This window comes from Delphinapterus leucas, chromosome 2, assembly GCF_059928025.1.
Source record: "Delphinapterus leucas isolate spDelLeu-1000000601 "Yukka" chromosome 2, BTC_Dleu_Yukka2, whole genome shotgun sequence".
NCBI lineage: Eukaryota > Metazoa > Chordata > Mammalia > Artiodactyla > Monodontidae > Delphinapterus > Delphinapterus leucas.
Genome location: NC_143130.1, coordinates 97929176 through 97955869, shown reverse-complemented (window position 1 = coordinate 97955869; position 26694 = coordinate 97929176). Strand labels below are relative to the sequence as shown.

Genomic DNA, 26694 nt, shown 5'->3' with positions numbered 1-26694 from the left:
CAGCTACTGTGAGATGCAACTAGGCAGCAGCCAGTAGCCTCCAGCCTTGGGACTAATGCATCTTTTCACCCTTCACCTCCCTTCCTCTTGGCAACACAAGATGGTTTGGATTATTATGCCTCCTTCTCATTGGTTCTTCTACCTCATCACTGGTAAATAAAAGACGCAGCTGCTGCTCTGATTGGCTGATGTGTTGCTGGGGTAAAGGCCAGCTTGGTGATGCTGCTTTGCCAGATGTGGTCTCCTTCAGGCCCTGAACACACACACCCTCATTCGGTCTCTCTTGACCTTCCTCCCACCCCCAGATAGTCCCTCTCTCTTCCTGTGGTTGCACAGTAAACAAGCAGTTCGTCCAAGGGTTCCCTGGAGACCCAGAGGTTTTCATCTTTGTAGCGTTTAGCCTGCTAAAGTAGGACTTTGCATAACCCATGAAGGCAAAGTTGGGGAAAATTAGCCTTTGACAATCAAGAACACACACATCTCCACAAGACCAAGCAAGAGATCATAGATTTTGACACCTAAATCCCTCTAACAGCCACTGATGCACATAGGTATGGCTTTGCATATAAATGGGTGAAAATGAGAGTCCCCAACAGCTACCAGTTCCCACTGTACCTGAAATTCCACCATTAAGATTTATTCCGTTATGAATTTTCTTCTCCTGGGACCTACTGTTAAAACACAAAGAGCTCCAAATCTGTTCTGAAAGATGTGTGAAAAGGTTTATGGTCAAATAAGTTTAGAGATGCCAACATATTTTAGCACTCCCTGTGGCAGGCAGAATAATGGCCCCCAAAGACGTGCATTCCTAATCCACGGAACCTGTGAATATGTCAACTTACATGACGAAAGAAACTTAGCAGGTATGATTAAGGTTCAGGACCCTGAGACAGTTTATATGGATGGGCCCAATACAATTACATGAGTCCTTCAAAGCAGAGAGATTTTCCTGACTGTGGTCAGGGAAAGAGATGTGATGACAGTCACTGGGTCAGAGAGATGCTATGCTGTTGGCTTTGAAGATGGAGGATGGGGGACACAAGCTAAAGAATGAATGTTTCTAAAAACTGGAAAAAAAGAAACAAATTCTCCTGAAGGGCTTCCAGAAACAAAGTCCTGCCAACACCTTGTTTAGTGTGAAACTCGAGTCTAATTTCTGACTTACCAAATTGCAAAGTAATAAATTTGTGATGTTTTAAGCTGCTAAGTTTATGGCAATTTGTTAGAGCAGCATTAGAAGATGGAGTACACCCCCTCCCTCAGAGATTCATGGTGTGCTTTAGCTATTAAGGGCTCTAGAGAGCCTTTCAGGACTCCAGTGTAGCTGGGCTTGTTCAGCTTCCCAGCTACATCTGAGGCTACCATAGTTTCTTCCTTAGGAAATCAGAACAGTGGAGGTTGGTCTGCTGAAGGGGAAAAGAGGTAAAACCTAGGGAGCTGTGGAATAGCTGCATTTTCTGTCTGGGACTACGCAGCAGAGAAAGCAACGCAATATCACCGCATTATAGACGAGGAAAATCAAAGGTCAGAGAGATTATGTGGCTTGCCTAAGGTTGCACATTTGGTACGATTCTTACAGAACTAGAATCCGGCTTTTCTCAGTTCAAGGGTGGGGCAGGAAACAGCTGGGTCAGAGCCGCCCTAAGAGCTCAGGACATGTGTGAGACTTGGGGCAGAGGGGTGGTCATAGCCTGGCCAGCCACCCCAGAAAAAAGTCAGGCCAAGCGCAAGCACTCAAAGATATCTCACTATGCTCATGACATCAGAGAATCCTGGTGCTTAAAATGTCCCTCGCTAGGCTCAAAGATTAGCTCTAGAGCCTGGACGCAGAGAGCACCTGGAGAGAATTTACACCTGGACAGCCACAGTCCCCCGGAAACTACCACTCCCACTATGCACCGCGACAGCGTGGACTAAACCTGGGATAAACTACAAGTCCCAGAATCCCTTGTGTGGGAGGCGCGAGCGCGGAGGAGCGGAGGGGCGTAGCACGTTGTCGGCGCGGGACCGTTAAATTTGAAACTTGGCGGCTGGACGTGAGGGCTTGAGGTGGCTGGTTCGCGAGGGAGTCAGGTGCGTGGTTTTTTCGGGAGCGCCCTCCGGTCGCTTCAGTACGTCGAAGGGCAGGTTGCAGAAGGACGCCCAGGCGGTCTGCGGCCCTGAAGAAAGGCCCTCGGCAGGACGAGGCCCTGAGCCGGGAATGCAGGATGGCGGCGATGCAGAAGGAAAGGGGTGCTCCGAGGTAGGTACCGGAGAAGGGCGGCCGGGAGCTGGGCCTGCGAGCCCCGCGGGTGCCTGGCAGGTGACAGAGGCTTCGCTCAGAGCAGCCCAGGAGAGCACCGGCACGGTCAGGAGAAGAGCAGGCCCGGCCGGATCCTCCTCCCTGCTGGAGTCGGACGCAAGCGGTGGAGGTGAAAGCGCAGAGCAGGGTTAGCACCGACCTCAGTGGGGTGAGGGCGCGTGAAAATCATGCTGCATCCTGCTTCAAAGCCAAGGAGGCTGTGGGACGCCAGGGGTCCAAAGAGCTTGGAATTTGTCGTGTGTTCTGTGTTGGTATCTCAGCCCAGACGTTTGCTGGCTCTTTGACCTTGGACACGTCTTAATATGGAAAACGCTGCTGTTAACGCTACCATGCCGGGTTCTGGGAGAATTAAGAGTAGCTGTAAAGTAACTGCCTCCAAGTAAGTGCTCAGCACATGGTGGGTGCTAGCATTAAGCTAGTAGCATAGTTAGAAATCTAAAAAGCCCTTGTCTGCATGCTGGCTGCTCTTCCTTATTTATACATATATAAGCTCTTACTCCTACCCTCCTGAAGCTTAAGTTCTGGGGTGGGATGAGGGTAGGGGCAACAGACAATAAACAAGATAAATAAACTAAAAGTTAGATGGTGGTCGGTACTAAAAAAATAAATAAATAAAACATTTGGGGGGTGCAATTTTCGATAGTTTTGAACTGAGGGCCTCACTGAGAAGGTGTCATTTGGGTCAAGACTTGAAGGAAACTCAAGAGCTAGTCCTGCATAGATCTGGCGGCGGGGGCGGGGAAGTACAAAGGCTGGTGGGTGAGAGTTGCAGGAGGGAGGCGCACTGGGCCAGTACCTGGAGCAGAATGAACCAGAGTAAAAGGAAGCGAAGTAAAAAAGGTGAGGATGCAGGCATTGTAAGGACTTGGCTTTTACTCTGTAGTTGAAAGTTATTGGAAGGTTTTGAGCAGAGGAGAGACATGATCTGACATGTGTTTAAATGGGATCACTTTGGCTGCAGTGTTGAAAAGACTAAAGGTAGAAAAGGGTGGAAGCAGGGAGACCGGTTTAGAGGTTATTGAAATATTCCAGGCAAGAGAAGATGGTGGCCTGAGTCAGGCTGGAGACAGTGGAGATAGTGAGAAGAGATTAATTTCTGGATATGTTTTGAAGGTAGAACCAACAGGACTCGCTGAGTGACTGGCGGGGTGGGTGGTGGGTGAGTGGAGTGTCAAGGTTAGCATTAAGAATTTTGACCTGAGCAACTGGAAAAATGAAATTGCCATTTATTTGAGATGAGGGAAGGACCAGGTCTTTGAGGAGGCAAGAGGAGGAGGAGGAGGGATGGAGGAAGCAATCCAGCTCAGTTTTGGATACTATTTAATAGAGATAATGGGCTTCCCTGGTGGCGCAGTGGTTGAGAGTCTGCCTGCCGATGCAGGGGACACGGGTTCGTGCCCCGGTCCGGGAAGATCCCACATGCTGCGGAGTGGCTGGGCCCATGAGCCATGGCCGCTGAGCCTGCACGTCCGGTGACTGTGCTCCGCAGCGGGAGAGGCCACAGCAGTGAGAGGCCTGCATACCACACACACACAAAAAAAATAGAGATAGTTTAATTGCTATTTTAAGAGCAGGAGAAGAAATTTAGATGAACTTAGGAAATATTTATTCAGTGCTAACTAGTGTTAGATACTATATTAGAGCATGAGAAAATAAAAATAAATGACATGGCCCTTACATTTACAGGATTCACACAAAATAGTTAAAAAGATATGAGTAGTTACAACCTAAATTATTATTAATCACTTACAGTTTACTTTCTTTTTTTTTTTTTTTCAGTTTACTTTCTTGAAGGAAGTTTTCAGCTCTCATCTAGACTGAGGTCTCACATAACTTTCACTTTGTTTTGAAGAATAGTGCCTATCTGTTTTAAACCCAGAGATAGTGTCTCTCAGCCAGAAGTAAGCTTCTCTTCGACCATTGCAGAGCTCTGAAGTTCAGAGTACATACCCTTTGTAGTGATTACCTCCAAAAACCTTTTGGGGATTCCCCCCATAGAATTGGTAGAATTGGGGGAGCCATTTGTGACCAGTAAGCTGTATTTTTGTCTGCTTCTGCTCTTGGCTACCCGTATACATAAACTTCAGTTTTAAGTCATCAGTTGAAACATGGGGTGTTAGTCTGATAAACACGTTGCTAATTTTAAATTAAACTAGATGATGCATTCAGTGTAGGCATCGAACTGCTTTTTGTCTACCTAGCCAAATTTATAATACTTTTTTCCCGTTTTTTTTTCCTGCCATAAACTTTCTTCTTATAATATTGTTCACAATATCCTAGCTATGTTCTCTCTTCCATTAGGCAATAGTACAGCTGTAAACTTGGAAACCAGGTCACAGAAAGGCTCCGAAGCTTAGGAGTATAATAACACTACTAATGTGCCAACCCACTATATTCAACCCAAAGATCATGATCACTTTTCTGAAAACATTTACAATAATCTAGTGTTATAGTAACTCAGTGTTGGTATGAGATTTACTTTTGTTTCCCTCTTCGCAGTGAAGTCATGTCCTTGGAGGGAGATGAATGGGAGCTGAGTAAAGAAAATGTCCAACCTTTAAGGCAGGGGCGGATCATGTCCACACTTCAGGGAGCACTGGCACAGCAAGAATCTGCCTGTAACACTACTCTTCAGCAACAGAAAAGGTATGTAGAATGGTTGGGGCTCAACCTGTCATCATTTATCCCCAGTTTGGTAGGTAATGTGGGTGTGGACCCGTGCAGTATGGCATGAGGAGTACTAAACTACTCTTCAAAAGCTGGTAGGATGAGAATCTGTTCCTCTCCTGCTTTCTCGTCACACAACAGCTATCTAAAGATCTCCTCAAGTGCACTTAAGAACAAGAGCTATAGGATTTCATTTCATTGTGGAGCAGCCAAACTCTTGTATCAATAGAAATATTTCTCATACAGGGGGAACTGATAAGTAAAGCAAGTATCATTTTACAATATTTCACAAAAGTATTATGTCATTCTGGATCCCTAAACAGAATGAACTCTTTGAGAGTAATCAGTTAATGAAATTGCTTCTTTGGATTCTGAGTACTGAGGGAGAGTGAATCTGCTATCTTTTATGTGTACTCAATTATTAACTTTCTAGGAAAGTATTTTCGAGAATGTGCCAGAAAGAAATAGTGGTCTCCAAAGAAAATGTAAACCTCAGAGAAACTGAATTTAACAAACTCAGGATAATGAAAAGCTGAAAAATACCACTACATCATTCAAATGGACCTATGGAACTTGCTCTCCTCTGACAAATGTTTTGATAAATATACTTTTTTCAAAAAAGTAAAGTATCAGTTTCTACCATCAATCTCATGACAAAATTCTGATGTTATAGGCAAATTATCATATTTTTTATAGATACTTTATTTATTTTATTAATTTTTTTGGACGTGCCACGTGGCATGCGGGATGTTAGTTCCCCCACCAGGGATCCACCCCACAACCCCTGCAGTGTACGCGCGGAGTCTTAACCACAGGATGGCCAGGGAAGTCCCCAAATTATCATAACTTTGATAGAACGTGATGAATATCCTTGTTCATCTCTTTGGATCTTTAAAAGCATTGAATTTTATGGTTTTGTTTCACAGATGGTGTTCTATTCTTAAAGCTTCTTGGTTCTGTGACGTTGTGCTAGTTTTTCCACGTCACTAACTACTCTTCCTTTTTTCTTGTTGGCTTCCTACTGCATTTTATCTAAGCCTCTGTTCTTTGTCCTCCATTCTCATTCCATATTCAAATTTTCCAGGATTGTTTAACTACTATTTACATCTCTTACTTGCCTTCTATCGATAAATGTCTTTTTATCTACCTGTAACATATAATTAGATAAATGTTTTACTAATATATTAAATACTGAATCTTTTCTCTCATAAATGACCTATCTTTTTCTACTCCATTTTGATTAATGGTACCAAAACTCATCTAAATGATCTTACCTCACTGCCCTCTCACTCTAATTTTATTTAGTCAATTACTAAGGATTTGTGGTTTTTAATTTTTATTTACTTATTTATTTTTTGCGGTACGCGGGCCTCTCACTGTTGTGGGCTCTCCCGTTGTGGAGCACAGGCTCCAGACACACAGGCTCAGCGGCTATGGCTCACGCGCCCAGCCGCTCCGCGGCATGTGGAATCTTCCCGGACCGGGGCACGAAGCCGTGTCCCCTGCATCGGCAGGCAGACTCCCAACCACTGCGCCACCAGGGAAGCCCATGTGATTGTTATTTTTAAAGTATAATTTACATGCAGTGAAATGCTCAGATTTTTAGTTAGTTTTAAGACATTTCAAGACACAGAACATTTTTATTACCTCAGAAAGTTCTCTCATGCCCCTTCCCAATCAATCTTCCTCTCCCTCATGAAGCAACCAGTGATTAGATTTCTATCACCATAGGTTATTTTTGTTTATTCTAGAATTTTATATAAATGGAATCCTACAGTTCTTTCAGTATGTTTTTTAGCCTTTTTCATGTTGCATGTATCAGTAGATTTTTCCTTTTTATTACTGAGTAGTATTCCATTTGTTTATCCATTCAGTTGATGGACAAGTAGATTCTTTCCAATTATGTGCTTTATGAATAAAGCTGCTATGGACATTCTTGCATAAGGCTTTCTGTGGACATAGATTTTCATTTCTCTCGGAATAGAATTGCTAGGTCATAGAATAAATGTATGTTTAATTTTTTAAGAAACTGCTGGTTTTCCAAGGAGGTTGTAACATTTTACACTCCTATCAGCCATGTATGAGGTTCTATTTGCTCCACATCCACTCCCATATTTGATGTGGTCATTTATTTTCATTTTAACCATTCTGGTGGGTGTATAATAGTATCTCATTATGGTTTTGCTTCCCATCTCCCAGGTGACTAATGATGGTGAGCACTTTTTCACTTGCTTGTTGGTCTTTTATATATCTTCTTTTGTGGTGCATTTGTTTAGATATTTGGCCTAGTTTTAAAATTGGATTGCAGGAGTTCTTTATATAGTCTTATCAAATATATGTGTTACAAATATTTTCTCCCAGTCCATGGCTATCTGTTTTCTTGGTGGTATTTTTTGACAAGCAAAAGTTTTTTATTTTTGTTTTATTTTTGAATTTTATTTATTTTTTATACAGCAGGTTCTTATTAGTTATCCATTTCATACATATTAGTGTATATATGTCCATCCCAATCTCATCCCACCACCCCCACCACCACTTTCCCCCCTTGGTGTCCATACGTTTGTTCTCTACACCTGTGTCTCTATTTCTGCCTTGCAAACCGGTTCATCTGTACCATTTTACTAGGTCCCACATATATGTGTTAATATACGATATTTGTTTTTCTCTTTCTGACTTACTTCACTCTGTATGACAGTGTCTAGAGCCATCCACGCCTCTACAAATGACCCAATTTTGTTCCTTTTTCTAGCTGAGTAATATTCCATTGTATATATGTACCACATCTTCTTTATCCATTTGTCTGTTGATGGGCATTTAGGTTGCTATCATGACCTGACTATTGTAAATAGTGCTGCAGTGAACATTGGGGTGCATGTCTCTTTTTGAATTATGGTTTTCTCTGGGTATATGCCCAGTAGTGGGATTGCTGTGTCATATGGTAGTTCTATTTTTAGGTTTTCAAGGAACCTCCATACTGTTCTCTATAGTGGCTGTATCAATTTACATTCCTACCAACAGTGCAGGAGGGTTCCCTTTTCTCCACACCCTCTCCAGCATTTACTGTTTGTAGATTTTCTGATTACGCCCATTCTAACTGGTGTGAGGTGATACCTCATTGTAGTTTTTGTTTGCATTTCTCTAATAATTAGTGATGTTGAGCAGCTTTTCATGTGCTTCTTGGCCATCTGTATATCTTCTTTGGAGAAATGTCTATTTAGGTCTTCTGCCCATTTTTGGATTGGGTTGTTTGTTTTTTTAATATTGAGCGGCATGAGCTGTTTATATATTTGGGGGATTAATCCTTTGTCCGTTGATACGTTTGCAAATATTTTCTCCCATTCTGAGGGTTGTCTTTTCATCTTGTTTGTAGTTTTATTTGCTTTGCAAAAGCTTTGAAGTTTCAATTGGTCCCATTTGTTTATTTTTGTTTTTATTTCCATTACTCTAGGAGGTGGATCAAAAAAGATCTTGCTGTGATTTATGTCAGAGTGTTCTTCCTATGTTTTCCTCTAAGAGTTTTATAGTGTCCAGTCTTACATTTAGGTCTCTAATCCATTTTGAGTTTATTTTTGTGTATGGTGTTAGGGAGTATTCTAATTTCATTCTTTTACATGTAGCTGTCCAGTTTTCCCAGCACCACTTATTGAAGAGACTGTCTTTTCCCCATTGTATATCCTTTTCCCCATTGTGCTTCCTTTGTCATAGATTAGTTGACCATAGGTGCGTGGGTTTATCTCTGGGCTTTCTATCCTGTTCCATTGATCTATATTTCTGTTTTTGTGTCAGTACCATATGACAAGAAGAAGTTTTTAATTTTTTTTTTTTTTGGCTGCATTTGGTCTCTGTTGCTGCACGCGGACTTTCTCTAGCTGCAGAGAGCGGGGACTACTCTTCGTTGAGATGCGTGGGCTTCTCATTGCAGTGGCCTCTCTTGTTGCGGAGCACAGGCTCTAGGCACGCGGGCTCAGTAGTTGTGGCTCGCGAGCTCTAGAGCACAGGCTCAGTAGTTGTGGCGCAGGGGCTTTGTTGCTCCGCAGCAAGTGGGATCTTCCCAGAACAGAGCTCGAACTCGTGTCCCCTGCATTGGCAGGTGGATTCTTAACCACTGTGCCACCAGGGAAGTCCAGAAGTTTTTAATTTTGATGAAGTTTAATTAATTAGTGTCTTTCTTTTAGTGCGTTTTGTATCTTCTCTAGGAAATCTTTTCCTGCCCCAAAGGTGCAAAGATATTCTCCTGTGATTTCTTCTAACTTTATTGTTTTAGCTTTTATGTTTAAATTTATCCTTGAGTATGGTGTGAGGTTGGAGTAAAAGGTCTTCTGCATCCACCCCCACCCCCACGTGAATATCTAGTTGTTCTGCCTCCATTTGTTGAAGAGATTATTTTTTTCTTTCCCCATTGAATTGCTTTGGGGCTCTTGTCAAAAATCATTTGACTGTATATGTGTGGATCATTTCTGAGCTCTCTATTCTGTTCCGTTGATCTAATTGTCTTTCTTTTCACCAATTATATATTGTCTTGATTAGCTTTATATAGTAAAGACTAGAATCAGGTAGCGTGAGTTCTCCAACTCTTGTTCTTTTTCAAAATTGTTTTGGCTATTCTTGGTCCTTTGCCTTTCCAAATTTTAAAATCATCTTGTCAGTTTCTAGAAAAGAGACTGCTGGGATTTGGGTTAGATTGCATTGAATCCATAGATAAATTTGGAGGATTGCTGATTTTTATCAGTAGTGTACATAATTGTGTCACCTTAGCTACATAATTGTGTACCCTTTTTTAATTTTTCCTTTTCTTATAGCGTTGTTACAACCCAGGGTTCTTGGACTCTTTAATCAATAGAAATTGATAAGGGGCCAGACCAGAAATTCAGGCAAGGCTTTATTGGGACTCGTGCTGCAGGGAGCAAAAACAAATAACAGGTTCCCCTGAGCTGGGGCGAGCTGGTTTCTTAAATGGGGTGAGGGTAGGAGTGGGTCCAAGGGTTGGGCCAGAGGGGTGACTTGGGTGATCGGCCCCACCCCCTTGGTGGTGCTGTGTGCAGGGATTATTAGCAGTACTCTGCTTTTGTTCCTGAAACCTCAGAAGTGGTGGGTTTTGGGTCTTTTTGGATCTTTTTGTTCATAATTTGCCCCAACTGCAAATGTACACAGTTATTTTTAGTCCCTTATAGTTTCTTTGTATTCTGTTGCACAAGGAGACTTTTGTCCAGGTGCCAGCACTGCGGCAAAGTGTCCCAGGTCCCAGCCTGTCTCAGTGTTACCTGATTAGTCTTTTTGAAATCTTTACTTACCATATTCAAGATACTCTCCAATTGAAGAACCACTAGTGGCTTGAACAGGTAGAATCCAAACTCTTTAAATTTACATTTAAAGCATTCCCTTCTTACCTCTCCAGATACCTCCATTTATTCCCAATACTGACTTTATGTTATAGCTTCATTCCCTCTGGGTTAACTGTCCCATTTTGACAATTTTATTCAGTACTGATTTCCCTCTTTCTTGGAAAATTCCCTTTTTCTTTCAAATCTTATGGTTCCTTCAGAGTCACACCTTCTAAGATTGCTTCTATGATACCTCCTTTTGACTTCATAAAGCCTTTACTATCCATTCTTGGCAATTGTAATATACTGCTCTGTATTATTAATTTTTCATTTATGTATTGTCTTTCTTATTAGGGCATAAATTCCTTTGTGTCAGGGACTATTCTTTATGTCAAACATAACCCCTTATACAGTTTTTATTGATTAAGCATTTATCTAAATTGTGGTTTATTACCCAATACTTCCCCTCTATTCTAACTGGTCAGTCTTAACTTAGTCTTAGCCCTCTGCTTTCCCAGCTCTTTACAAAGTCATATTTCACACTTTCTCTGAAGCATTCCTCCAATTTATATGTGGTTTAATTCTTCTCTGACTAATGTTACCCATGGAATTTTTCTTTAAGATTCTTATTTCTATATATATCTGTATGTGTGTGTGTTTAGTTTTTTTTCAGTGCTATCAGATACATATAAAATAATAGCTGTCATTTATTGAGTACTTACTATGTCTAAACACTACACTTAAGACTAGTCAACCTAATAAGATAGATAGTATTATTATCCCCATTTTATAGATGAGGAAACTGAAAACAGTTTAAATAGCTTTTATAATGTTACTCAGCTAGTGATTACTGGAGCTGCATTGGAACCTAGGGAGTCTTGTTCCAGAGATTTAAACTGCTGTGTAATACTTCTTTTCTGTATGTTGTCTTGGAATTTCTCTAATTTCTGTATATTTTATCTCTTCTGTTATATTATCAGGCAGAATCCTGATTGTTTCTATTCTTTTTCTTTCTGTTTAATAAGCCCTCAAACTCCAGTGCAGTTATGTAGGTTGATATTAAACACTTAATAATGAATAAAAATGAAGGTGATACTTGTTCATTTGGCTTTTATCACTATTGCTTATGCTCACATTTTCTGTTTAAATTTCAGGGCATTTGAATCTGAAATTCGATTTTATGCTGGAAATGACCCTCTGGATGTTTGGGACAGGTGAGTCTTTTTATTTAACAAGGGCCATAGAAACTTAACAGGTGAGTCCTTATGGCCATGCATCTCAAACTGGATGTTTTGCAGACACAGATAAGCAGAATAATCATAGTGTATCTTCCTGAGGTGTGACTGTGAGCTATACCTGTCTATCACCATCCGCATTATTTCCCACAGGTATATGTTAGCAATATTTGGAAAAGTTTGAGGTATACAGGCTTAGGGCATGTCATTGAGGACCTCTAAATATACTGGTAAATATATCAGTATATTAGATATTTCTGCTTTAAAAAGTCCAGAATGGGTCTTGGAGCAAGATAATGTTAAACTTGAAAAATATTCTTTTCCTCTCTTCTCATTCAGGTATATTAACTGGACAGAGCAGAACTATCCTCAGGGCGGGAAGGAGAGTAATATGTCAACATTATTAGAAAGAGCTGTAGAAGCGCTACAAGGAGAAAAACGATATTATAATGATCCTCGATTTCTTAGTCTCTGGCTTAAGCTGGTAAGTCTTTCTCAAGTGCCATCTGAGTTTAAAATATTAAACCAAGAGATTTTCTCTAGAGGTATCTTGTACACCAAAAAACTGAGCTGTTCAGTAGATACTAAACATTTAATAAATATTCAATATTTGTTAAATTGTTTCTACTTTAGAGGTGGATTTTACTATAAGGTTTTTTTATCCCTTTAAAAGTGATCATAAGGCCTGTCTTATTTCTCTGTAGGAGTGGGTTATTTATTGATTTTAAACACCATTGGGTCATGCAACTGTACTGGGGGAGGATGTGTAGGAGCCAACACATGGCAGTAGTACGATTGTTTGGGGAAAAGCTTTTGTAGGTGATTCTGGTATCCCTTTCTCCCAGCTTTTGAATCTTTACCATAAAAAAAAAGTGATGTTTATTTTTCATCTGTCTTTGGGTTTCTTTCACCTAGTGTGTTGCTACAATTAAAAATATTGACCTGACCACTTTGTACCATCTTACTTGACATGTAGTTCTTTTAAGAACACTCTTGAGGATTTTTTTATGAAAATGTCTTTGTAAAAATTATGGCCAGGGTTTCTTAGACATTAATTTCATTGCTTTTATCCTAAAAGAGATTAGAAAATAAGCAAGTGATAAATATTTAGAATAGAATTTTAGATGATAGAATTAGATATTGGATTTAAAAAATTTAAGTAAAATATATTTAAAAATTAAAAATACATTTTTAAAAATTAAAAATTTATTAAAAATAAGTAATTAGATAATTCTAAATAACGGAATATTTACAACCATTGTAATATGATAAAATACTGACACTGGAAATTAATAAGATTTCTGGCTAAAATATATCTCTTGGGGAGGACTTAACTTAAACTTCAAATAGTTACTAGTACAGGAAGTTAGGTGAATCCTGAAGATATCATTATCTTGATTTCTGCAGGACATTTGACATATCTTGGCATCCTTATACAAGTTGGTGAAATTACCTTAGGGATAGTAGTTAGGGGAATTTATAACAAAGGATGGCACACAAAGAATTCTAAACAGATTTGTTAGTATGGAGACTGTGGTTCCTGGTGGTATACTAATGGATTTTGTTCTTCATTCTATTCTATATAATATTCTTATGTGTGATTTATTAGAAGGTTGAACTAAATAAACCTCTAAAGTGACTTTTAATCCCAGGTTTCTATGACTATATTTAGTTGGAGCTATTAAAAGTAACAATTGGAATAATTTCTCTGTTCACTTATGCTGGTGCTTGGACTGAAAAGCAGTGATTATCATAGAGTAAAAGACATAGTCTAAACCAGTACTCCTGAAAGAATGGTCTGTAGACTGTTCAAGATAAGTACAAAAATTGAGAGTAAGCATTTAGACATTTTGTTAACAGTTTAGCATTGGCACAACATCTAAGCACATCCTCATTTTTCTGGTAACTTCTCTTTTTATTGTATTTTTAAAAAATATCAGTCAGTACCTTGATTTCAATGTGGTGAAACCTTGAACAGGGAACCCAACTGATCCTGACTCAAAAAACTGTAAGACAGTAAACTTGAATTGTTTTATGCTACTAAATTTGTGGTAATTTATGATACACCAATAGATGAATGCAATGGGAAAAAAAAATCAGCGATGGAATGGAAACTTTTAAACACACACACACACACACACACACACACACACACACACACACAACTGTCTCCTTCACCACAGGTAATCTGAGAAGGACTGGTCTAGATAACCGTCAAATTCAAATTATCAGCCCTAGAGTGATCAGCAGTAATTTAAACTTTGCACCTGGAAAATAAGGTCCATATGAAACTATTTTGCTGTCTTTCTTAGTCAAGAGGAGTAAAGGTGGGTTTCTCACACTGCTCTTGATTTGCAGAAAGATTTCTGCAGTCAGAGGGTTTTTTTGTTTTTTTAAAAATTTATTTTATTTTATTTTATTTATTTTTATTTTTGGCTGTGTTGGGTCTTCGTTGCTGCACGCCGGCTTTCTCTACTTGCGGCCAGCAGGGGCTACTCTTCGTTGCAGCGCTCTGGCTTCTCATTGTGATGGCTTCTCTTGCTGTGGAGCACGAGCTCTAGGCGCGTGGGCTTCAGTAGTTGTGGCACGCAGGCTCAGTAGTTGTGGCACACGGGCTTAGTTGCTCTGCGGCATGTGGGATCTTCCCGGACCAGGGCTCGAACCCGTGTCTCCTTCATTGGCCACCAGGAAAGCCCCAGTTATTTTTATAAAGGATAACTACAATCTAGCTAAGGAAAAATTTGTTCTTAGAAAATATCCAGTATTTTTAGTTAAAAGTGTAAAATTGTTTTAATTTGGCTTTTTAAGGTTACCAAAAAGGTATGTTTAACTTTTGAATCTATTAATCTCACCATCTTATCCTTTTATTGATATTTATGTTATTTCTTAAGTGATCTCATTCAGCAGTCTGGAATAACCTGATATGTATTGGCTATCCCATGCTGTACCACAGCTATTCAGAAAGCCGTTAACGAAGTGCAGTCAATTTTAAGCTTTATTTATGTAGTAATAGATATCGAGGACTGGATCTTATACTGATAACGCATTGAGAATTATAACTTTGCTTGAAACACCATCACATATGGGAAAACATCTCTAATTCGGATAAGCAGAAAAACTGCATTTACTAAATTACTGCAAAATTAAAGTATAAAATACTAATTGTTTCTGTCAAAGATATAAATGGAGCATTTCATTTTTTCAGCCTTTTTCTACCAGACCCTGGGTAGGGACCTGAATATAGTAGATAGCAATGTTTTCTGCTTTCGTGGAGTTTACTTTTTTGAGGAAGACAGATGGTAAATGAACAGGAGAAAATGTTATCCTCCACAGTAGTAAAAGAACTCCTAACTAGAACACTGAAATGCTACTTTCTATATGAAAGGAGAAACTTTTAAAAATAAGTATTATCTGTGAAATTATATTTGGGAATAACTGCTAACATTTTAAATTTGTAAAACCGTCTTAGAAAGCAATTTACTTTTTAACATAGTTCTACTTATAGGAATTTAAGGGAATAATGTAAATTGTGAAAGGCAGTATGCTTAAGGATATTTATTATTCAATTATTTATATTAGGCAAAATTAGAAGTGGTTTATCAAAAAAATAGGGGAATAATTAAATGATGGAAGATCTACTAGATGGAACATTTTTCACCCATTTAAAAATAATAATGAAGAGTAAGTAGCCGCATGGAAAAATGAATGATGCACTATCAAATGGAATAAAAACATTTAATTATGATTAAAACTGTAAAATGACAAAAATCCTTTTATCCTGGGTAAAATGAAATATGTTCCTTTTTTTCCCTAAGGGAAAAACAAAGACTGAAGAAAATACATAAAACTGTTAGTGGTGTGGGATTTTTAGTGATCCCTCTCTCCTCCCCTTCTTGCTACTAGAATTATCTACATTGTAACTGGTCTTATAAGGTCCCTTCTAAAATATAGGTTTGACCATGTCATTTCTTTGCTTATAGCTCTCCTACCCCAACACATATAACATTGACTATCAAGTATATTTAAAATTGATTAGCTTGACTTTCAAGACTGTTCAGACCTTTTTTTCCCAAACTCCTGTCCTGCCTACACCCCTACAAATTTCTGGTCTTCGGTGTCTTTGCTTATGCTATTTTCTCTGCCTAGAATGCCCTTTGTTTTCCATTGTCTACCTTATGTAAGTCTATTCTTCCTTAGGCGCCACACTCAAATGTCATACCTTCTTAAAGACTTTCCTCCCTATCTCTTTTTCTTACAAATTAATCTCTTTTGTCTATGTTTTAGGTCCTCCCAATATATTCCTTATAACATTGTATTATAATAGATATATTTTTTTCAGTGCGGAAACTACATATAGTATTTCCCGTGATTGTTTGGCACATAATGGACACTCAGTAAGTGAAGAGAAATTGGTTAACTGCTAACACTTTTCATTTGTTACAGGGCCATTTATGCAATGAACCTTTGGATATGTACAGTTATTTACATAACCAAGGAATTGGCATTTCACTTGCTCAATTCTATATCTCATGGGCTGAAGAATATGAAGCTAGAGAAAACTTTAAGAAAGCAGATGTGATATTTCAGGAAGGGATTCAACAGAAGGCTGAACCACTGGAAAGACTGCAGTCCCAGCACCGGTAAACTGCTTCTCTGGAGCTTGTCTTAACTCGTTAAAACTAGTAACAGTCGTTTTGCATCTGAATAAAGTGCTCTCTATGGATTGGCAAGTTAACTTCATTACTATTCAGTTTTTTAAAAGACATATTTAAATATTTTCCATTTAACATTCTGTAAAATGTACTCTTTGGTGTACAGTTCTATACATTTTCACAAGTGAGTAGAGACATGTAACCATTACCATAATCAAGATATAGAATAATTTCATCACTCCATAGAATTCCCTCACGTTATCCCTTTGTTGTCAACACCTACTCACAATCCCAACCTCTAGCAACCACTGATGTGTTCTCCAGCCCTATAGTTTTGCCTTTTCCATAATGCCATATAAATGGAATCATACAGTATATAGTCTTGATTCTGGCTGCTTTCATTTAGCACAATGCATTTGAGTTGCAAGAGTTCTTTATATATTCTGAATACAAGCCTTTTGTCAGATGAGTGATTTGTAAGTCTTTTCTCCTAGCTTAAGTCTGGGAGTGTTTTTTATAGACCAAGGTTTTTAATTTTGAAGAAGTTTAACTTACAATTATTTCTTGTATGGATCGTGCTTTTGGTATATCTAAGAATTCCATCTAGCTGAAGGTCACAGAGGTCACTCCTATGTTTTTATCCTGAAGTTTTATAGTTTACTTTTTACATTTAAATCTGTGATCCATTTTGAGTTTTTTTTTTGTTTTTTTTTTTGCGGTACGCGGGCCTCTCACTGGTGTGGCCTCTACCATCGCGGAGCACAGGCTCCGGACGCGCAGGCTCAGCGGCCATGGCTCACGGGCCCAGCCGCTCCACGGCATGTGGGATCTTCCCAGACCGGGGCACGAACCCGCGTCCCCTGCATCGGCAGGCGGACTCTCAACCACGGCGCCACCAGGGAAGCCCTGAGTTAATTTTTGTAGAAGGTATCAAGGCTGTTTTTTTGTTTTTTTTATTTTGCATATAAGCCTCCATTTATTCCTGTGCCACTTGTTGAAAAGACTTTCTCCATTGAATTACCTTTGCATCTTTGTCAAAAAGCAAGTGATCGTATTTGTATGGGTTTATCTCTGTTACTCTGTTTTGTTCTGTTGATCTCTGTATCTATCATTGGTATATATCACACTATCTGGATTGCTGGAGTTTTATAGTAAGTCTGGAAATCAGGTAATATGAGTCTTCTAACTGTTCTTTTTAAGTCTTCTAGTTCCTTTGACTCTGTGTATAAATTCTAGAATCAGCTTCCTGGGATTTTGATGAATATTGTGCATGAACAAGGTATATTTCTCCATTTATTTACATCTTTGATTTCTCTTAGTGGGCTTTGGTAGTTTTTGTCTTTCAAGGAATTGGTCCATTTCATCCAAGTGATGAGTTTATGGACATAGAATTGTTCATAGTATTCCTTTATTATCCTTTTAATGTCTGTAGGTTATGTAGTAACCCCCCTTCTTTCTTTTTTCATATTGATAATCCTGATATTGGTCTTCTCTTTTTCCTCTGTCAGTCTGGGTAGAAGTTTGTTGATTTCTCTTGATCTTTTTAGGGAATCAGCTTTTGGTTCCATTGATTTTTCTCTTAATTGATATTCTGCTCTTAATTTTATTAATTTCTGCTCTTTATTATTTCCTTCTCTGTGCTTGCTTTGGGTTTAACTTGCCCTTCTTTTTCTAATTTAAGGTGACACTTAGAGCACTGATTTCTAGAATTTTCTTTTCTAATATAAAAAATGTCTGTCTAAGCACTGCTTTAGCCGTATCCCACAAATTTTGATATAATATTATGTTTTCATTTTCATTCAGTTCAAAATATTTTTTAATTTTCTTTATGTCTTCCTTTTGATCCATGGGTTATATAGAAGTGTATTGTTTAATTAGGACATGTTCGGAGATTTTTCAGATATCTCCCTGTTACTGATTTCTAGTTTAATTCCGTTATGATCAGAGAACATAATTCGTATGATTTCAATTCTTTTGAATTTGTTAAGCTTCATTTTATGGCCCAGAATATGGTCTATCATGGTGAATGTTTTGTGTATACCTGAAAAATATGTCTTCTCTGCTGTTTTGGAGTAAAATGTTCTGTAAATGTCATTTAGGTTAAGTTGATTGGTAATCTGTTCTAGTCTTCTGTATCCTTGCTGATTTTCTGTCTACTTGCTCTATCAGTTACTGAGAGAGGAATTTCGAAGTTTCTTTTATTGTGTTTTGTTTGTTTGGTTGTTTGTTCGTTTTTCTTGCCGCGTGGCTTGTGAGATCTTAGTTCCCCGACCAGGGATTGAACCTGGGCCCTCACCAATGAGAGTGCAGAATCCTAACCACTGGACTACCAGGGAATTCCCTCTTTTATTGTGAATTTATGTTTCTTCTTTGAGCTCATATCAGTCTTGCTACATATATTTTGAAGTTCTGTTGTTAGGTTTATACACATTTAGAATTGATCCCTTTATCATTATATAATGTTCATCTTTATCCTTGATCATACTCGTTCTGAAGTCAGCTTAATCTGATATTGATATAGGCAGTCCAACTTTCTTTAGTTTGCACGGTACATCTTTTTCCTTTCTTTACTTTTTTTTTTTTTAACAGTTTTAGAGTTGTGCAGCCATTGCCACAATGTAATTTTACAACATTTTTAACACACCAAAATGAATTCCATACTTATTAGCAGTCACTCCCCATTCCCACTCACCCCAGTTCCAGGCAACCACTAATCTGCTTTCTCTCTCTGCATTTGCCTCTTCTGGACATTGCACGTAAATGGAATCCTACATTATGTGGTCTTTTGTGACTGGCTTCTTTCACTTAGCATGTTTTCAGGGTTCATCATAGATGAACATAGTTGTGGCATATATCAGTATTTCATTCCTTTTTATTGCTGAATAATATGTCATTCTATGGACATACCACATTTTGTTTATCCATTCTTCAGTTATTGGGCATTTAGGTTTTTATTTTTTGGCAATTATGAAATAATGCTGCTATAAACATTCACATTACAGGTTTTTGTGTGAATTCCCTTTTACTTTTTTCTTTTTAACAAAGGGAGTTCTTTTTTTTGTTGAAGTATAGTTGATGTACAGTATTATAAAAGTTACAGGCATACAATATAGTGATTCACAATTTTTAAAGGTTATATACTCCATTTATAGTTATTATAAAATATTGGCTGTATTCCCTGTGTTGTATAATATGTCCTTGTAGGTTATTTTATACCTAATAGTTTGTACCTTCCAATTCCCTACCCCTATGTTGCCCCTCCCCCTTCCCTCTCCCCACTGGTAACCAATAGTTCTCTATATCTGTGAGTCTGTTTCTTTTTTATTTTATTCACTAGTTTGTTGTATTTCTTAGATGCCACATATAAGTGATATCATACAGTATTTATCTCTGTCTCTGACTTATTTCACTTTGCATAATCCCCTCCAAGTTCATCCATGTTGTTGCAAATGACAAGATTTCGTTCTTTTTTATGACTGAGTAGTATTCCACTGTATATGTATACCACATCTTGTTTATCCATTCATCTGTTGGTGGACACTTAGGTTGCTTCCGTATCTTGGCAATTGAAAATAACACTATTCTGAACACTGGAGTGCATTTATCTTTGCAAATTAGTGTTTTTGTTTTTTTTGGATATATACCCAGGAGTGGAATTGCTGGGTCATATGGTAGTTCTGTTTTTAGTTTTTTTTTTTTTTTTTTTTGCGGTACATGGGCCTCTCACTGTTGTGGCCTCTCCCATTGTGGAGCACGGGCTCCGGACGCGCAGGCTCAGCGGCCATGGCTCACGGGCTCAGCCACTCTGCGGCATGTGGGATCCTCCCAGACCGGGGCACGAACTCGTGTCCCCTGCATGGGCAGGCAGACTCTCAACCACTGCGCCACCAGGGAAGCCCTGTTTTTAGTTTTTTGAGAAACCTCCATACTCTTTTCCATAATGGCTGCAGCAATTTACATTCCTACAATAGTGTACAAGGGTTCCCTTTTCTCCACATCCTTGCCAACATTTGTGATTTGTGTTCTTTTTGATGATAGCCATTCTGACAGGTGTGAGGTGATACCTCATTGTGGTTTTGGTTTTCATTTCCCTGATGATTAGTGATGTTAAGCATCTTTTCATGTGCCTTCTGGCCATCTGCATTTCCTCTTTGGAAAAAAGCCTTTTAAGGTCTTCTGCCCATTTTTTAATCAGGTTGCTCCTTTTGCTTTTAACCTGTCAGTGTCTTTATATTTAAAGTGGTTCTTACACGCTAAAGAGTTGGGTGTTGTGTTTTTCTCAGTTCCTGCAGTATCTTTTATGTGGTATACTTAGAACATTTTAATGGAATTATCGATTTTGGGGGATTTAGATCTGTTATTATTTGTTTTCAGTTCTCTGTCTTTTGTTCGTCTGTTGCCCCTTTCCTGTCTTCTTTTGGATTATTTGAATTTTTTTTTCATTTAAATTTATTTTATTGGCTTTTTGTCTGTTACTTTTTTAGTGGTTGCTCTAGGGTATATTATACATATATCTAACCTTTCACAGTCTCCTTAGAGTTAATATTTTACCACTTCAAGTAAAATATAAAAGCTTTATAACCATATAGGTTCTTTATCTTCCTGACTTTTTTGATATACTGGTTGTATGTATTATATTTACATACATTGAAAACCCCATCCGGGACTTCCATGGTGGCACAGTGGTTAAGAATCTGCCTGCCAATGCAGGGGACATGGGTTCGATCCCTGGTCCACGAAGGTCCCACATGCCCCAGAGCAGCTAAGCCCATGAGCCACAGCTGCTGAGCCTGCTCTGTAGAGCCTGCGCTCTAGAGCCCGTGAGCCGCAACTACTGAGCCCACGTGCCACAGCTGCTGAAGCCCGCGCACCTAGAGCCTGTGCTCCACAGCAAGAGAAGCCACCGCAATGAGAAGCCTGCACACCGCAAGAAAGAGTAGTCCCCGCTCGCTGCAAGTAGAGAAAGCCCATGCGTAGCAACAAAGACCCAACACAGCCAAAAATAAATAAATAAAATAAATTTTTTTTAAAAAGAAGAAAACCCCATCAGACAACGTTATAATTTTTGCTTTCATCAGCCATACATATTTTAAAGAACTTAAGAGAAAAATAATCTTTTATATTTACCATTTTTGTTCTTTCTTTATTCCTGAAATTCCAAGTTCTCCTCTGGTATCATTTCCTTTCAGCCCAGTGAGGGGTTTTTTAGCCATTCATTTAGAGTGAGTCTTTCGCCTAAAAATTATCTTAGTTTTGTTTTCATCTGAGAATGTCTTTATTCATCTTCATTCCTGAAGGATATTTTCACTGGATGTAGAATTCTGGGTAACAGTTCTTTTAACATGTTTCTGTCTTCTGGACTCCATGACTTCTGATGGGAAACCTGTAGTCATTTGAATGGTTCTTCCCCATTTTTTGTAGTGTGTTGATTTTCTCTGGGTATGTTTAAGGTTTTTTTCTTTAACATTGCTTTTCAGCAGTTTGATCTTGATGTGTCTAGGTGTGATTACCTTTATGTTTAATCCATTTGGGGATTACTGCACTTTTTGAATTTGTAAATGCATGCCTTTCACAAAATTTGAAAAGTTTTCAGCCATTATTTTAAAAATATGTGTCTGGGGCTTCCCTGGTGGCGCAGTGGTTGAGAGTCCGCCTGCCAATGCAGGGGACACAGGTTTGTGCCCTGGTCCGGGAGGATCCCACATGCCGCGGAGCGGCTGGGCCCGTGAGCCATGGCCGCTGAGCCTGCACGTCCATAGCCTGTGCTCCGCAATCGGAGAGGTCACAACAGTGAGAGGCCCGTGTACCACAAAAAAAAACAAAAGCAAAACGTGTCTATACCTTTTCTTCTGGGACTTCAGTTACACATATGTTAGACTTTCTGATATTGTCCCACAGGTCCCTGAAGCTCTGTTCATTAAAAAAAAAAAAATTTAACCTTTATTCTTTCTGTTCTTTAGGGTGGCCAATTTTTATTTATTTGTTTTCAGGTTCATTTACTCTTTTCTCAGTCTTCTCCATTCTGATAATGAGTATATCCAGTAAATTTTTTATTTCAGATACTGTGTTTTTCAGGTCTAAAATTTCCATTTGATTCTTTTTCATACTTTCTGTGTGTCTGCTGAGAACTATCTTTCCACTCATTTCAAATGTTTTTACCTTTATCTTATGGAGCATCACTATAATACCTGCTTTAAAATCTCTGTCTGAAAACTCTAACACCTGGGTCATTTGATGTTTATATCTGTTGATTCTTTTTCCTTTGAGAATCGGTCACATTTTCCCAGTTCTTCATGTGTGACATAATTTTGGATGATATCCTGGACATTTATCCTGAATTATTTGATCCTAGGTCCTGTTGGTTGATGTTCTCTGGAGAATGTTGATGTTTTTGTCTTATTAGGTAACTAACCTTCAGATATCATAATTTCTTTTTCATCTTATGTGGGTATTGGTTCCAGTGTCAGTTCAATTTTCCAAAGACCTTTGGGTCTATCGCATGTGTCTGTTGCTCTGGGGTTAGTCTAGGACTTGGGCAGTGGTTTATACTATCGTTCAATTCTCAAAGCCTTTTCTCTGCTGCTTTGGGTCTGCCCTGTGTATGCATAGCTCAGGGGTGAGTCTAGAGCTTGTGCCAATTTATGTATAGAATTAGGAGATCCCTTTCTTCAGCTCATCCTCTCCAATGTTTCTCCCATACTCATTGGCCCTCAGAGTCCTGTTTTCCCAGTCCTCTGGCCAGAAAGATGAGGTTTCTCTAGGAGTTTTAGCTTCCCACACCACCAGTGTAACAATTCAAAGTGAGGAAAAGAGATGAAGGGGAAAAAAAAAACAAACCAGGAAGCAGCCCTGTGTGGGTTGTTTCTTCAAGTTTGACTCCTCTCCACAGTCCACTTGCTTTTGTTTACGTTTCAGAGACCTCAGTTGCTTTTTTGTATTTTGTCTAGAGTTTTTAATTCTAATCAGTGAGAGAGAGAGAAGCTATCATGAGCTTGTTCCATCTTGGCCAGCGTTCGCAGTTTATTCAGTTTTTTTACCCTTTTGATAATGCTTGAAACTTGGACAGCAGCACAGGAAGTTTAGACTTCAAACTTCTGCCAGCTTTACTAAAGTAAAATGTCCCGTTGGATGCAACTTCATTTCATCTGATTCAGGAAAAATGGTGGGGTAGGGGGTAGGGTGGGGATTCTATGTAGAGAGAGAAAGACATGCAGCGATAAAAATAGACGTGGCAAGATTTTAACAATTAGTGAATCTAGGTAAAGGGTATATGGGTGCTCATTTACTCTTTCAACTATTTCGTGAGTTTAAAAAGTTGGTGGGAAAGTCTCATCTTAATAAATTCTATGATCTTAATCTTAGACATCCTTATCTGATCCTGAGATCAGCTTACTCGTGCTCTTCAGAGTATTTTTAATTGGTCAAGTTTGGACATACAGAGGGGGAGCTAAATCATTCTAGCCAAAACCTTTTCTGATTTCAAGGTGGCTTTCTTTATTCCTGAGAGCTTAAACACTTCCTTTTGGCTATTTGTATATATTTCTTCCCTTATCCCACTTTTCACCCTTGTTTATTTAACAAATTAAGAAATTTGAATCTGGTGAGTAGTGTTCATCTCACCAAATGTTAATTGTCCATTCTCTTACTTTAGACAATTCCAAGCTCGAGTGTCTCGGCAAACTCTGTTGGCACTTGAGAAAGAAGAGGAGGAGGAAGTTTTTGGATCTTCTGATCCACAACGAAGCACATTGGCTGAACTAAAAAGCAAAGGGAAGAAGACAGCAAGAGCTCCAATCAGCCGTGTAGGAGGTGCTCTCAAGGGTAAGTTTGTTAAGTGTTATTATGGGAAGCTCTTCGTCTCAGGTGGTAGGCAAATTATGTAAGGAGAACATGTATAAATATATATATGGACATTGTCCTTCTGTTCTGAGTACTAGGTAGCAAAAAAGAAAAGTCTAAGGAGAACTGAGATCACAGAGTGCAGTAACACTAAAACATGTCAGCATTTTGTCTCTTAATTAAGAAAAACCCATTCTGAGGCCCTTATAATGCAAAAGAAAAAGAGAGAGAAAAAAACCTAACCTAATATACAGGGAGCATCTAGAGTTTCTCAGTTTTAGTTGTTAGTTGAAAGAATATATGCAATGATACAGCAAGTATTATCAAAGTAAAGCTTACATGTACCAAATCCTCAAAGAATGTTTTAACTTGGTTTTCAGCTTTTGAGGGGTCAGAAATTGGGCTCTCTTTGTATACCTAAAGATGATCAGTAATAGCTTTTTTAAAAATTCACTGTTTTTTAGGGAAATTTAGGTTTACAGCAAAATTGAGTGGAAGGTACAAAGATAAATAATTATTAACCAAATTTATAGCAGTTAGACATGTAGACCAGATTTTTAAAAGATCTCTTATCCCTTTCCTGATATCAACTTTTAATACTCAGAATGGGGACTTCCCTGGTGGCACAGTGGTTAAGAATCTGCCTGCCAATGCAGGGGACATGGGTTTGAGCCCTGGTCTGGGAAGATCCCACATGCCGCAGAGCAGCTAAGCCCATGCACCACAACTACTGAGCCTGCGCTCTAGAGCCTGTGCGCCACAACCATTGAAGCCCATGCGCCCTGGAGCCCGTGCTCCCCAATAAGAGAAGCCACTGCAATGAGAAGTCCGTGTGCAGCAACAAAGACCCAACGCTGCCAAAAATAAATAAAAATTAATACTCAGAATGTTCCTTGGAGATCTGAGAATTAGGGTATAAGGAATATAGTCTTAAAGAATATTTCATCCAGATCATGATGAAGCTTGATTCTAATAAGCAGCCCCACTAAAGAGAATACCACTAATAAGTGGGTTAATTTGTTTTTTCTAGATTCAGTACCTTTCAGCTGATTTCCATTGAGAGAAAGCTTTAAACTGAAAAATGAAGATTAAGATTAGGTTAGTCTGGTAAAATTAGGCAATGTTAGAATGATGACTGAAGGAAGATGTAGAATTTGTTTCTTGGATATCTATGCATAAAAGATTACAGGTGAGGGAAAAGAGGTAGGGTATAAGTAACATACAGAATGGACTTAAAAATTACTAATTTGATCCATTAAGGTTTTTAAAATTATTATTTAAAAAAATCTCTGATTGTGTGGTAGTAGAAGTAATCTCCTTGATTTGGGAAAGAATTAGGTATACCTTCTTGGGCATCTAAATTGATAATTAAAGATTTTACATGGAGTTTTAATATTTTTCTCTTAGCTCCAAGGCAGAACAGAGGACTCCAAAATCCAGTTCCTCAACAGATGCAAAGTAATTCTAGAATTACTGTTTTTGATGAAAATGCTGATGAACCTTCTAGAGCGGAGTCATCTAGGCCTACAGGGCAGCCATGGATAGCACCTCCTGTGTCCAGGGCCAAAGAGAATGAGCTGCAAGCTGGCCCTTGGAACACAGGCAGGCCTTTGGAATACAGGGTAAGGACTCTTAGATCCAGTTTATTTGCTGACATAACAAAGACTTCAGAGTTAGAGTAGATGAGTATTTTTAGCATCTCTCTTAATTCCTCTTGAATAATTAGGCATGGTCTTCATATGTTGTGTCAGAATGTAAAACCATGGTAATTTTAGTTTTCTTCTTCATCGCCAGCCTCGTGGCAGTGCAGCTTCTATGACAGCTGTACCCTCTGTGCTTCCCAGTTTTACTCCATATGTGGAAGAGACTGCACAACAGCCAGTTATGTGAGTTTGGTTTCCAGATGTTTTGAGGTGGGAATTATGAAGAGTGGGCAGGGGCACCTATCCTAGTTCCCAAAGGCATTTTCTTCTTTGTGGGGATGAAGGTAAACCAAAGTTTTATTTCCTTTACATCTATATTTTTTTGAGTATGTTAGGGCTAAAAGACTATTTGTTAGTATTATTAAGGAATAAACTCAATAGGTTTATATTTACATTGCTGTAGTCAAAGACAGTCACTGTGATTTAAATGAGGTGTTCTACCTTTGTTATTGACAGTAATAAGAAATTATGGCAGTTTTTCCTCGTAACCTGCTTTTTCTTTCTGGATGTCTTTTCCTTCCTAACCCTTGGCATTTCTGTTTATAAGAAAAAATATGATAGATGATGATTAAATAATCAGGCAGTCTGAGATTCAGCCTAATATGTAACATTGTGGAGTTCTAATATTAGGTCGTATTTTGCACCCTATGGCAAGAGTTTCCTCATAACTAAGCTATAACCCTTCGTATATGCTAGGTATGATGTTTGTGTGGGATTTTCAGAGTCTTTTATCAGTTGAGGAAGGCTTTTAAGCATGTAGATGCTTGGGCCATTAAAGGTTCTGATCCAGTGTATCTGAGGTGAAGACCAGGTATCTTTAGTTGTAAAAAGGTACATAAGAAAATAAAAGATACATAAGTGATTCTGATCCATTGTCCAGATTGAGAACATCTGCCCTATCCCGATTGAGGTACTTTATGCTTCATCCTTTTCAAACCTATATTACCACTCTCGTTCTTCCCCCTCAGCTGAGAA

At 38.7% G+C, this 26694-nt stretch overlaps 1 protein-coding gene and 1 long non-coding RNA gene across 5 annotated transcripts in view; one reads left to right on the top strand and one right to left on the bottom strand.

Moving 5' to 3' along the window:
* The first annotated feature begins 2001 nt into the window (after window positions 1-2001).
* BUB1B (BUB1 mitotic checkpoint serine/threonine kinase B) overlaps window positions 2002-26694 on the top strand; it is a 57858-nt gene continuing 33165 nt past the window's right edge. The window contains exons 1-8 of the mRNA XM_022587499.2: window positions 2002-2242; window positions 4802-4948; window positions 11445-11504; window positions 11865-12009; window positions 15969-16165; window positions 23829-23998; window positions 25424-25638; window positions 25811-25902. Of these exons, the coding sequence (XP_022443207.1) occupies window positions 2208-2242; window positions 4802-4948; window positions 11445-11504; window positions 11865-12009; window positions 15969-16165; window positions 23829-23998; window positions 25424-25638; window positions 25811-25902 (1061 nt within the window). The 5' untranslated portion in view covers window positions 2002-2207. The remainder of the gene's footprint in view (window positions 2243-4801; window positions 4949-11444; window positions 11505-11864; window positions 12010-15968; window positions 16166-23828; window positions 23999-25423; window positions 25639-25810; window positions 25903-26694) is intronic.
* Window positions 17115-26694, bottom strand: part of LOC149750219 (uncharacterized) — a 67252-nt gene continuing 57672 nt past the window's right edge. For all 4 annotated transcript variants that reach the window (XR_016392125.1, XR_016392124.1, XR_016392126.1 and 1 more), the window contains one exon: window positions 17115-26694. This exon is cut by the window's right edge. This is a non-coding gene — a long non-coding RNA (uncharacterized LOC149750219).